Source organism: Pipistrellus kuhlii, unplaced genomic scaffold (assembly GCF_014108245.1).
Source record: "Pipistrellus kuhlii isolate mPipKuh1 unplaced genomic scaffold, mPipKuh1.p scaffold_m20_p_15, whole genome shotgun sequence".
NCBI classification, from domain to species: Eukaryota; Metazoa; Chordata; class Mammalia; order Chiroptera; family Vespertilionidae; genus Pipistrellus; species Pipistrellus kuhlii.
In genome coordinates, this window is record NW_023425460.1 from 46684599 (window position 1) to 46698009 (window position 13411).

The window sequence follows — 13411 nt, forward strand, 5'->3', positions numbered from 1 at the left end:
TCCCACCCACCCCGTGTAGCCAGGAGCTGTCCGGCCCTTGTGCCCCGCCTGCCGGACCCGGGGCCCTGGCTGTCCCCCTCACCGCTCCTCCCCTCCCCCCCCCTCCCCTCCCCGCCCACCCCGTGTGGCCAGAGGCCAGCAGCCCCGGCCAGGGGAGCTGTCCGGCCCTTGTGCCCCGCCTGTCGGACCCGGGGCCCTGGCTGCAGCTCTGTGCCCACAGGTGCTGAACGAGGCCGTGGGCGCCATGATGTACCACACCATCACCCTCACGCGGGAGGACCTGGAGAAGTTCAAGGCCCTGAGAGTGATCGTGCGGATAGGGAGCGGCTACGACAACGTGGACATCAAGGCGGCCGGCGAGCTGGGTGAGTGGGCGGCAGCGCCGGCCGGGGCCGGGGGCGGCTCAGAGGACGGCCTGCGGGTGCAGAGGTGCACCAGGCGCCCCCTCCCGGTCGCTGCCGCGAGGGGTCTGGGCCTCCCCAGGGGAGGGCGAGGCGCTGAGGGAGCAGCCGGCTGCTGAGGGCGCCAGGTGCTGAGCCCAGGCCTGTGGCCCCCGGAGAGGCCCTGAGGTGTGGCCTCGGGGCATCCTGCACTGCCAGCGGGGTCCTGGCCTCGGCCTCTGCCCCCTGCAGGCTGGGCCTGACCCTGTAGCCATGGCTGCCATGCACTGCCCCAGCCCTCAGCCCTAGGTGCTGCCTGTGGTCCCCAATGCGAGGCCTCCATGCTGCCCGGGCGGCTGCGCCCTCAGAAGCTGCTTCACTGGCCTCTGCGCCCCCGGCCCCAGCCCCACTCTGACGTGGGCAGGGAGCGGGGGGCGCTCACCCCAGGCCCTGCCTCCTCCAGGGATCGCCGTGTGCAACATCCCGTCGGCGGCCGTGGAGGAGACGGCCGACTCCACCCTCTGCCACATCCTCAACCTGTACCGGAGGAACACGTGGCTGTACCAGGCGCTGCGGGAGGGCACGCGGGTGCAGAGCGTGGAGCAGATCCGAGAGGTGGCCTCGGGGGCAGCCCGCATCCGCGGGGAGACGCTGGGCCTCATCGGCTTCGGTACGCGCAGGGCCCTGCGGCCGGGACTGGAGTCTGCTGTCTGCAGGGCTGGGCAGCAGCAAGGCGCTGGGCCGGCCAGTTCCCGGGGCCCCAGTAGGTCTGCGGGCGGGCGGGGCGGAGCCTGGAGGCCCCAGCCGCAGTCAGCGGTTGTCCATGGTGACATGGCTGCTGGCCACACGTAGCGTTTGGGAGGGGCTCCGTGACCCTGAGGGTTACTGACCTCCGCCTGGTCCCCGGTCTGTAAGCTGGGGAGGCAGTGAGGCCAGCTCTGCCTCTCGGGACTGGGACGGGGCGTGAGTGACGCACGCGGGCGGTGAGTGCCGGCCTGGCTGGCAGAAGGCTCAGGCTGTCTCTGGGACTGAGGGTCAGGCCTCGGGGCGGCCGTGGGGTGGGAGGGCTGCACACCTGTCCGCTCTGGGGCTCCTGTGATCCCTCAGTGCACAGGCCACTCGGCCTGGGAGGCAGGATGGAAGGCAGGCGTGCTGAGCCACAGCGCCCTCTGCTGGCGCGCCAGGTCCGCTGCCCTGCAGGTGGCTCTGGAGAACTGGCTGGTTCTCCACTCAGTGGACGGGCCTCAGTGGGTCCTGGCCAGCACGTGAGCCTGTGCCGACGCTCACTCCTTGGCTGCGCCCTGGCCGCCATGGAGGCCAGTCCGTGCTGTTGGGAGGCCAGGCTCGCTCACCCGGACGCTCTCTCCGCAGGTCGCACGGGGCAGGCAGTCGCCGTTCGAGCCAAGGCCTTTGGCTTCAGCGTCATCTTCTACGACCCCTACTTGCAGGATGGGACCGAGCGGTCCCTGGGCGTGCAGAGGGTCTACACGCTGCAGGACCTGCTGTACCAGAGCGACTGCGTGTCCCTGCACTGCAGCCTCAACGAGCACAACCACCACCTGGTCAACGACTTCACCATCAAGCAGGTGTGCCCTCGGCGGCTCCTCAGCCAGGGGCCAGGCCGGGCTGGGCCAGTGAGCAGGGGCGTCCCCGAGGCGGCAGGCAGGAGCCCGGGAGGCGTCCCGCCTGAGCCCCTGGCGGGATCAGCAGGAGCCGACAGGAGACACCCCCCGCCCTCGGCCTCCCGCTGCCCTGCCTCCCGCTGACACTCTGCCTCCTCCAGATGCGGCAGGGCGCCTTCCTGGTGAACGCGGCCCGCGGCGGGCTGGTGGACGAGAAGGCCTTGGCCCAGGCCCTCAAGGAAGGCAGGATACGAGGCGCAGCCCTGGACGTGCACGAGTCGGAGCCTTTCAGGTGGGCCTGGCCCCCAGCCGAGTCCCCGGCCCCTTTCCCGACGGGGCGGTTTGCTTGGTCTGTAGACACGGCTCACGGGCCAGCCTCACTGGTCCTTCTGTTTGTGCGTCGTGGCTGCTCCAGCCTCCCTGCCCGCCCAGGGGGAGCCGACCGGGGAGGGGCCAGCTCCTCAGGGCGTCTCTGCCTTCTCCAGCTTTGCTCAGGGGCCCTTGAAAGATGCACCGAACCTCATCTGCACGCCCCACACGGCCTGGTACAGTGAACAGGCCTCGCTGGAGATGCGGGAGGCCGCCGCCACCGAGATCCGCCGCGCCATCACGGGTGAGCCCGCCCGGGGGTCACGGCCGGGGTCACTGTGGGCAGACCTCACGCTCAGGCTGGTGGAGTGGGTGGGCTGGGCCGTTTGGGCGCATCCCCAACTACCTCCCAGAGGGACGGGGCCCTGCTCCTGTCCTGGCTGCCGCAGGGCTGGAGCTCAGGGTGCGGCCGGCCCCTGCCTGGAGGGAGGTGAGCTGTCAGATCTCTCGGCTCAAACCACATAGATTGGCCCTGGAAGCCCTACCAAGTCTGACGTTTAACCCCCTCGCCCTCAGGAACGTAACCATCTCGTTCCAGGCCGCATCCCCGAGAGCTTAAGGAACTGTGTGAACAAGGAATTCTTTGTTACAACGGCTCCTTGGTCAGTAATAGACCAGCAAGCAATCCATCCAGAGCTCAACGGTGCCACTTACAGGTGAGCCTGCGGGAGGACGGGGCACCGCAGCACCTGGGCGGAGGGATCTTCTCCTGCCCCCCCTGCCCAGGCCTCAGGGCCCAGCCTAGAGCCGGGCTCACTGCGTGTGAACCCTGCGCCCTGCTCTGGAGGCTCAAGGCCTCGTGTCTGCACACAGCGCATGCTGCCAGCATGTGCCCCTGCTCTGCCTGTCACAGGCCAGCAGCCCAGGCGGCCACATGTAGGTGGAGAGGACTCCAGCTGCCTGCTGGGGGTCAAGTCCTATGCAGGATTCCCGTGTGGAGGGCAGAGCCACACACAGGAGTGGGGGACACCGTGCTTGGATTAGAGCCAGGCATCTTCAAACTACGGCCCTCGGGCCATATGCGGCCCGCAAAGGAGTCTGATCCGGCCCGCCAGGTTTTTTGGGCAGTGAGCGCAGCCGAGGTGTTACAGTAGGAATTAGTAGTTCATATAGTCTGGCCCTCCAGCTCTCTGAGGGACCGTGATCTGGCCCCCACTTTAAAAAGTTTATTGCTCATGACTTAAGTCAGTGTTTGAGTTTTTACCCAGATTCCTCCTTGCTCAGGGGTAGGTAGGCTGATCAATCATCCCACGAGAGAGACCAGAAGTGGGCGGAGCCCAGCGCGTGGCATTTCCTGTCCTGGACTCACCTGCCCTTCTCTGTGCGCCTTAGATACCCGCCGGGCATCGTGGGCGTGGCCCCGGGGGGGCTTCCTGCCGCCATGGAGGGCATCATCCCCGGAGGCATCCCTGTGACGCACAACCTGCCCACCGTGGCGCACCCTTCCCAAGCCCCCTCTCCCAACCAGCCCACCAAGCACGGGGACAATCGGGAGCACCCCAACGAGCAATAGCAGAGGATGACCACGGTCAGCCTGGGACCAAGAGACAGTGGACAACAGAGGAGCTGAGAGGAGAGGAACGGGCGTCCGCACTGTCACCAGTGTGACCACCACAAGAGCTGGAAGCCGAGACGCGGGCAGCGGAGGGAGGCCCGGAAAGACAGGACGTGACTGATTAACGACCAACTTCTGTTACTGTGTGTTAAGTTCTTCATCTGTGCATCCGATCACAAAGAGTAGACCCTTTTCCTTTACCAGCCCCTGGGGCACCGCAGGTCCCGGGCACCTGGCTGTACAGAAGGTTGTTGCGTCAGGAGTTCCAAACACCAATAAAAACATTGCGAGGCAATCCCCGTCCTGTGACTCTCGTCCCTTCGGTCCTCGGGGCTGGTCACCTCTTTGCTAATAGGAAGACTGCATTACTGCGAAACCGGGAGGAACCGTCTGCCTGGGTCAGACCGCTCGCTGCCCGCACGGACGGAAGACGGTCGCTCCTGGACAGAAGTCTCCCGCCCGAACTGCATACTGAGCGGGCGAGTGGTTGTGAGTTACGTAATACCCCTCTAATGATGCAAAAAGAAAAAAAAAGTATTAAGTTTCACAAGCTGTTTGTACTCAAATATATTTTCTCAGTTCAGATCCTCAGCTATTTTATTGAGTGGAAAGTCTTGAGCCGAAAGGTTCAAGGAGAATAATGTTGCATTTCCTTATGTCTCAGGAAACACTTTTTATGGTAACTTGTCAGATTGTCTATGAACAAACCCACTTTTTTAGACATTGATAAAACCTTCTTTTCTTCACGTGATATTTTATACAAAAACACTTCAGGTGTGTTATTAGATGTGACTGATTTTAACAAATCCTATTAGATTTGTATCAACTAGTTACATGTTATATTCATAGTCTTTTGTGAATCATTGCCTTTTTGTTAAAAGATGGCCTATTTTGAGCCTTTGTGTAGGTACATTCCTGTTTTTGTGACAAAAACCTTTAAAACTGTCCCAAACAGAAAAATAATGGCTATCAGAAATGTTTTGTTTTAGTGTGAGTTATGTTACTGTATTGTTTCTTGTAAAGGTGGACATTTAGCGTTCGGTGGTTTTCAATAAAAAGTGATAAAATTCTGTTCTGAAGTCCACGGGCAGCAACCTCTGCTCGAGACGTTCCAGGCCCTTCGACAGACGCCAGGGGCCGACAGGGACCGAGGGCGAGCGAGCGCGCGTGATGGAAAGCACAGCCCCTCAGAAGCCCTCGTGTCAGGCACGCCGTTCTTAGGATGAAACAGTGGGTTAGAACTACGTCAACTCAAGAAACAAAATTGGTCAGGTTTGAGAGTTTGATTTTAATTTTCCTAAAAACAAAATCACCTGGCTCAAGCATTGACACAGGAAGGAAGGTGAATCTCAACATTCTCTTCTTACAACACATTATACAAAGAAACATTGCAGAACAGTTACCACAGCCGTTCCTTCTGTGAAGGACGTAACCACCACCCGCACGCCCACACTGCCGGGCCCTCCTGCAGCCCCCCGCCCTCCCCTGCCCTGCAAGCAGCAGCTGCCTCCCTCGGGGTTTCAGGTGCAGCCCCAGCACCTCCCTCCGTGGTCAGCCACGTTTTGGAAACCGTCCCACAAGGGCCGAGAGGTCTGGGAGCAGCAGCCCACGGTCAGTCCTGGGACCCCAGGCAGCAGAGGCAGGCGATGGGGGCAGGGCAGAGCGAGCCCGGCTGCCAGGACTGGGCTGGCAGAACTCCCTGCACAGACCGGGCCTGGGCACCGGGGGCCTGCGTTTTCATTAGAGCGACACCACTCCTGTGTCCTCCCAGGATAAGAGCCAGCCCACCCACAGGCTCCCACGCACGGCCGTCCCGGCCACACACACTTCAGGGAAAGACAACACACTCTCAGGACAACAATAGGCTGTTGAAGAGCTGAACATGGTACTGACTCCCCAAAATTCTGGCATTTCCAGCCAGCCTGCTGGGAGGCCACTGGAGCGCAGGCCTGGGACGGCAGTCCTTCCCAGGCAGGGGCGCTGCTGACGGCAGAGGTGGGCAGGCCCTCGGCACGCTGGCTCCTCCGGGGACTCCAGGCAGCGAGGCCGCAAATGTTGTGCTTTCACCCCCAGCAGCGCTCTGCTGTGACTGGGAAGGCAGTACGCTGGGAGCACCCGTGCCCGGGACTGCCCCCTGGAGCCTTCTCACCTGGGGCGAGTTTAGCCCTTTGCACTCCGAACCATTCTGGACACTGGCCACCAGCTACTCGACGCTACTTTGCGAAATGTGTGTGGAATTAACTCAATTCCCCGTAATCACTAATGAACTGCAATGTCCCCTGAGAGGGGACAGCGGAGTGCAAAGGGCTTTAGAGATGTTAGTGCTAAGTAGTCAGTGTCAGCTGCTAAAACAATTACTGACCAACGTGAAAACCACCAAAAAGTCCGTTTGTAGAAAAGGTTGACCACTCGGAACAGCATTCACCTTCATTGTAACACTAGAGGCACGAAATTTGTGCATGGGGTGGGGGTGTCCCTCAGCCCAGCCTGCACTCTCTAATCCCTCTCACAATCCAGAACTGTGGCTCCCAACCACTCCCCTGCCTGCCTGCCTGTCCCTAACCACTGCCCTGCCAGCTGACCCGATCGCCCCCAAATGCCCTCCCTTGCAGCCCTGGGCCGTCCCATGCCAGCCATCTTGTGTCCACATGGGCGTGGCCATCTTGTGTGGGGTGACGGTCAATTGCACGTTACCTCTTTCTGGGGAGTCCTGCTGCATGCAGAAGGGATCCTTTCATCCTGGGCACGGGGGAAAGAGCTGGAGCACCCATCACACCGCCCAGGATATGCTCCTGGCTTTATGGTTCGCGCTTCACACGTCCTAACGCATCATAACCAGGACTTGGAAACAAGCAAATATCCTAAGGCTTTCACAGCCTCTTCAAAAGGAAGGAAAGTGTGTGTGGGGCTGCTTTCTGAATTCTCTGCCACTTCAACCGTCTACTGGTCAGGACATGTCTGTGCCTGAGACGGTCTGAGATCCTGACCCCTCTGGATGAGGAACCTGATGGTCAAATACTCCTGACAGGAAGTCTTTCTTACCTGAGATTATAATTTTAACTTTAAATAAGAATGGCTCTAGACTGCTCACTGCAAAATTCATTAAGACAATGCACTGACCACCTTGCTGCGTTTTAAATCTTTATTCTGTACTGAACTGAGTTCCCACGTGGGCGAGGCAAAGGCATGCCTTCTAACACAGTTTGCTTCAAGCAGAGCTGATGGTACAAGACACCGGGACCCGGGCCTCCACGGGGGCCGAGCACACGCTGTCCACTGCACCCGGTGGGCAGGTGTGAGCGCGCCTCTGCCTGCGTCCCGAAGAGCCGCTCCCGGGAGGCTGCCTGGCATCGGGCAGAAGCACCCTGGTCCAGGGCGCCCTCCACACAAATAAATACCAAACACGGAACAGGCAGGTCAGCTACAGGAGCAAAACGAACAGCACACGTACGAGAGGAACCCAAACAAGGGAGCAGCGTCCACATGGAGTTCATTCAATAAAAATTCTTTCCTTGTAGTTTGTTCCTTAAAGATCGGGTTTTATTGGGCACAACAGGAACTAAATTATTAATAAAATAAGTGTTTTATTTTAATGTTTTGCTGTGGACAATTTGTACAAAAAGTTTGCAATCTCTAGGGAGCTCGTGAGGCTCGATGTAAATCAATCTTTTAGGATGGAAAGAGGATGCCGGGTTCTACTTAAAAACATCTCAAAGGAACAAAGTCATGTGCCTGTGCTTTGGAGGTGCCCATGCTGAAACTCCTCAGGGACATGGATGCTGGTATGACTGTCCTATACACGAGTTCTCACACCACATGCGCTACGTTACAGACGGTACGGCGGAAGGCAGAGTTGTCTGAATGAGACGGTGTCACAGGCCGCAGCCCGAGCGAAGCTGTCCTCGCTCGCAGACGCGCCACCTCCGCTGGGTGTGGTCAGAGCCCCTGGCGGGTCCTGCGGCCGCTCGGTCCCAGGCCAGGCCTCTGCCCGGAGCAGCACTCGCTGGGGTCACCAGAGCGATACCTTGGTCTCCTCTCCCTGCTGCTCACTCGTCCTCGTCGTCTTCGTCTTCCTCCCCGTCCGACAGGGACGTGCAAGGCCGGATCTGCCGGTAGCGGTCGAGCCACTTCTCCACCATGTGCGTGACCAGGGGGTGGCTGCGCCGCCGGGAGCTCTTCTGCATGGCCACCAGCACGCCGCCCTCGGTCACACAGCAGTCCAGCCACTCACGGAGCAGCCTCTCCTGCTGCTCCTCGTTGCCCAGCTTCCGGGCGGAGGGGAGAGAGGAGACAACGCGGATCAGACTGCTGGTTCCCTGCCCAAAGGCACGTGGCTTCAGCCTCCCCCGTTCCCAAGAAAGCCCAGCGCCGTGGCCACAGGAGGCAGCAGCGGGGACATGCAGACACCGCGAGGGAAAACCCCGGTGACACGCCCCAGCCACCGTCTCCGGAACCAATCCTGCGATCCTGCGAGAGGCGGCTCAGGCCACGCTGACCGCCCGCCTGCCCAGCTCCTCCCGCTCCCGACTCGGGGTCACTTCCCCCACCACCTTCCTACACCGGAAGCCCCGTGTCCGTGCACTGCCTGGTCCCCTCACCCGCCCGAGGGAGGGCAGGGCTCCCGTCCTCGCTCCACGCCGGCCCCACAGCACGCCTGAGGGCAGCTCTGACGGCGCCCAGAGACGGCCATCACCGCCACTGACAAGGCGTGCACTGGGCGGGGAGGCAGGGCGCTCACCTCCTGGGCGGACAGGAAGTGCACGTGCAGCAGCTTCCTCTCGCTGTCCACCAGAGGCAGGAAGGTGATGGTGACGTCGTCGTCGGTGTTCAGGTTAGCACCAGCGCCGCGGGTACCATAGCCATCGTTTTCCATGGCAACCAGAGCAGAGAAGTGGCCCCTCGTGTAGCCCAGAGCAATCGGACTTTTCCAGCAAAAACTCTGTTCCCACAACAAAGGCAAATACACACCTGGGGAGAGAGGCACACGGTGTGAGGATGTGGCTGCGACGCGCTGCGCTCACCACTGAGCAGGCCTCCCGCTGGCACTCACCTTGGAACCGCGTGTACCCCAGCGTCTCGCCCCGGAAGCTCTTGTAGTACTTGACGCCGTACACGATGATCGGGCGCCTGAGGATGTGTGCGAGCACGAAGATGTGCGTCTGCTCCAGGCTTGCTCCCGGCTGCGCAGACCAAACGAAGCGTCATTTCCCCCCCGGGCACCGACGTCACAGCACGGCGCCTCTGGTTCACTCGATGCCACGCGCTTCTCAAAAGTCCATCAGTCCGCTAAAGCTGCACCGGGTCCTCCCACAGCCATCTGCGCAGGCCCCCTGACCTCCCGCCCGAATCCAACAGGCTGCCGGTGCCCGGGAGCGAGGTCCCACAGCAGGGGCCCGCTTCCAGCTGCCTCCGGGCAGCCCCCCTGAGCGGCCACATGCCCGGGAGAGACGTGCTGTCTGTTACACACTCACTGTCAACACCCCGGCCACCTCCCCGACCACGACTCTGACCACTCGTTCTCAGGAGGCCCCGTCCAGACCACCAGCCACACCTACGGCTCCCCCAACAGTCCGCTCCCCAACAGCTGCTGGGAGAGGACTCTTGTCTGGGCACCTTCTCGGTGGCCACGTCACAGGAAGAGCCTTCCTGCCCCTTAGCCAGATCTCAGCTTGACCCTCAAGGCCAGAGCGCAGCCCAAGCGTGCCCATGCCAGCCCATGGCCCAGTGAAGTCCCCCTCACACACGGATGGGAGCTCGCCAGCAGGTGTGGAAGACAGGCACAGAGCCGCCTTCTGAGAGGAAACACAAGTGAAAAGCAACCTGAACACATGCAGTGCTTACACACACACACACACACACAGTGCTTACACACACAGTACTTACACACACGCTCAGTGTTTACACACAGTGTTTACACACATGTGCAGTGCTTACAGTGTTTACACACTAGCAGTACTTTTACACACAGTGCTTACACACACACACACACAGTGCTTACACACTCACATGCAGTGCTTACAGTGCTTACACACACACACACAGTGCTTACACACTCACATGCAGTGCTTACAGTGCTTACACACACACACACACACACAGTGCTTACACACTCACATGCAGTGCTTACAGTGCTTATACACACACAGTGCTTAGTCACCCCAGCCCCACGTCAGCGGGCAGACGGGGCCCGGTGAGGAGCTGTCACCGCCCTCGGGGGCTCTGGCCAGAGTTGAGCACCCAGGGTCAGGCCGCAGCCTCGCTCGCAGGCAGCGGGCGCTCAGCTTACCTGGCTGGCGAGAGAGAGGATGAAGGCCCAGTCTTCCTGCCACTGTTCCTCCCGCAGGGAGAAGTGCAAACCAAAGCTCTGAGAATACCACGATTCCCAATCTTTCCAGCGAGTGTAAAACCTAGGACAAGCAGACAGTACAAGACAAGCCTCTATAAACACCACATTTAATATCCTGTCGTTTATTTAATGTCTAGAGTGAAAAGATTACCCCTTTTATTCAGTTCACCTGGCTTGCAATATATTTTTCAAATTAAAAATGCTGCCACTCTGCTAGCAGCCATCTTTTAACACATCCTCACCCATAACGTGGCTCACTACCTCCAAAAGTTCACCAAAACTTCCAACGTCAGTGATGAGAACAGCTCACTTCAATTGTCTACTACCGGTCTACAAATTAAACAAAACCAAACCAAAAGAACACTCAAAACCATCCGAGATGCTGAGTCCGATCAGACATGCCCCTGCGTGGGCACCTGGAGTTCCCACCTGGCCGCTGACAACAGCGGGAAACACCTCGTGTCCCTGAGAACATCAACGCCACTTCGCTGAGATTTCTTGTACTAAACAGAATTATTTCTCTAAGATTATCAAACAAACACACGGTCCTTACACACACACACACACACGCAGAAACAATTCCTTCTTTATATTTAATGCCCCCTAAATACTTCAGCCTAATAAATTAAGAAGATTGAAAAATCAAACTGGGTCATTGGTAGACTGAATTACTAAAAACATAATCTATTGTTCTTTACATCAAGTATAAAATTAAGCAAAACAAGATACAATTAGGCTCAAAATTATGACTCATTGTCTTACAAAACGAGCCAGCTAAGACCTCTGAAGTAAGGATAGACATTGAACCTGTCCCATCACCTTTCTCTCTCTCTCATCCTATATAATAAAAGCCTAATATGCTAAGTGTCTGGTCGTCCAGTTGTCTGTTCAACCAATCAAAGCATAACATGCTAATGATCTAAGGCCACTCAACTGCTCACTATTACGTGCACTAACCACCAGGGGGCAGACGCTCCAACTGGTAGGTTAGCTTGTTCATGGGATCTGGCTGATCAGGACTGAGAGAGATGGGCCAGACACGCCCTGGAGCCTCCCATGGTTCCTCTCCAGCTGGCCAACCTCCCACAATCCTCCCTGGCTCCAATCATGCACTGGTGGGGTCCCTCGGCCTGGCCTGCGCCCTCTCACAACCTGGGGATGTCAGAGAGCCCATTTTGGCCCGATGCCGCAGGCCAAGCCAAGGGACATCACTGGTGCACGCATTTGTGCACCAGGCCACCAATAAAGAGGTAAAAACCCAGGCCCGTTCTTGTATGTGTGTGAATTCCAGGTGACAGAGAAAACATGAGTCACACACACAAAGCAGGTCGGTGCAGCAGGGTCACCATTTCTCCACAGGCGCTGCCTGGGACTCTGGACAGGAAGTGCCTGTAGCTTAGATTTTCTAAACCGCCCCAAACAGATGGGACAGGTCGAACACTTGGTTAGTTAGAAAGAATTCTCTACTCCAGGTAATCAAGGTGGGTTTTTACCAGGAGTGTACGTTTAAATGTCAAGTGTTTTAAAAATAAAATATGGACATCCCTCTTTTAAAATACCTAAGAACTGCAAAAGTATGTTTGAATGCACCAATAACAAATACATTGCTTTGAAAAGTTCAAGGAAAAATATAAAAACATAGGAAGTTGCTACAAACCAAAAGATGCGTACAGTTGGAAATTAATTGGTTAGGTCCCAGAATCATTTTATAAATGAGATGGCTAAATCTGCATGAAATTAAGTGATAATGGGGTAGTCAAAATTCCTCAAAGAAGACTGTAGGACAAGAAAGTTCAAATAGCCGAAGCTGGTTTGGCTCAGTGGTAGAGCATCGGTCTGTGGACTGAAAGGTCCCAGGTTCGATTCCGGTCGGGGGCATATACATTGGTTGCGGGTACATCCCTGATAGGGGGTGTGCAAGAGGCAGCTGGTCGATGTTTCTCTCTCATCGACATTTCTAGCTCTCTATCCCTCTCCCTTCCTCTCTGTAAAAAATCAATAAAATATATTAAAAAAAAAAAAGTTCAAATAATCCTGCCCACACACAAAAACATAAACTCTGAAATACCAGCTCGTTAAGAACAGACAACCAAACTAAGTCCAGGGACGGCGACCAGTGGGACAGCAACGCGAGTGTGGGTTAACATTCAAAACCCCATTCCACGTCCATGGACTCATACCCGCCCCTGATGGCGCTCCACAACTCCCCCCAGGGGTCAGGCAATCCGATCCAGTCCCGGAGGAGGGTTTGGCGGAATGGATAACACAGATCCTCACGTTTGTATGGAAACCAGAGGACTCAGCACAGCAGAAAGAACACCGCACACAGCACGACACAGTGGGAAACAGCACAGCTTGAAGCTAGCCACCAGCTCCTCCTCCTTAGACAGGCCACCGGAGGAAACAGCTCACAGACAACCTGGCTTTGTGGTCAGATGATGGTCAAAAACAGTCCAGGGCAATTAAATGGGAAAACCAGAACCTCTTCCCTCATTGACGCCGGCACCATCAGACAGCCGCAGGCAAAGCTCGTGGTTTTAAACCCTCCCATCAGAATGAGCTCCAATCAGATCAGAAACACCACATGTAAAGCTAGACCTGTAAAGTCCTTAGACAGAACAGGAAAGATGCTTTCAGATGTTACTTTTAAATTTAAAACAACTACGGCTCATATGCTCAGGGCTCCCGTGGGCAGCAGGGAGCGCATGCAGGAACAGATGGCAATGAAAACAGAGATGGAAATGCCAGAGATGAGAAACCTCAGTCAGAATGAAGAATGCCTCTGAGGGGCTGGCAGTGGATCGCCCAGCTGAGGAGACACCCTCAGCTAGAGGGCATGACGACAGAAACTTCCAGAAGGGGAAAGAAAGAGAACGCAAATGGAGAGAAGAAAAAGAGAATTCCAAACAACTGAGGGTACAGACACTGTGATCTGCAGCCTCGTGGAAATAACGGAGAGGCGGGGACAGAAATACCGAGACACTGACAGATATCTCCACACTGCCCGTCCACATCACACATCCCCGAGGCTGGGAAACACCAAGAGGAAAACGCCAGGACAGTTACCAGGAGGCCTATCGTGTGCAAACCTCAGGAAGCTAAAGTCCTGAACACAACCTCCCAGGCAGACCTAGAAACC

The 13411-nt window shown here is 57.4% G+C and overlaps 2 protein-coding genes across 5 annotated transcripts in view; one reads left to right on the forward strand and one right to left on the reverse strand.

Annotated features, from left to right (window-relative positions):
• CTBP2 (C-terminal binding protein 2) overlaps window positions 1–4450 on the forward strand; it is a 74669-nt gene extending 70219 nt beyond the window's left edge. For all 4 annotated transcript variants that reach the window (XM_045582196.1, XM_045582197.1, XM_036439343.2 and 1 more), the window contains 7 exons: window positions 221–365; window positions 844–1050; window positions 1752–1966; window positions 2164–2294; window positions 2488–2615; window positions 2910–3027; window positions 3704–4450. In XM_045582196.1, coding sequence (XP_045438152.1) covers window positions 221–365; window positions 844–1050; window positions 1752–1966; window positions 2164–2294; window positions 2488–2615; window positions 2910–3027; window positions 3704–3884 — 1125 coding nt within the window. In that variant the 3' untranslated portion in view covers window positions 3885–4450. The remainder of the gene's footprint in view (window positions 1–220; window positions 366–843; window positions 1051–1751; window positions 1967–2163; window positions 2295–2487; window positions 2616–2909; window positions 3028–3703) is intronic.
• A 2604-nt stretch (window positions 4451–7054) lies between these two features.
• The window catches only part of ZRANB1 (zinc finger RANBP2-type containing 1), a 39823-nt gene continuing 33466 nt past the window's right edge, over window positions 7055–13411 (reverse strand). Inside the window, exons 7-10 of the mRNA XM_036439345.2 lie at window positions 10213–10333; window positions 8977–9106; window positions 8665–8894; window positions 7055–8191 (exon numbers count right to left, since the gene is read on the reverse strand). Of these exons, the coding sequence (XP_036295238.1) occupies window positions 7973–8191; window positions 8665–8894; window positions 8977–9106; window positions 10213–10333 (700 nt within the window). The 3' untranslated portion in view covers window positions 7055–7972. The remainder of the gene's footprint in view (window positions 8192–8664; window positions 8895–8976; window positions 9107–10212; window positions 10334–13411) is intronic.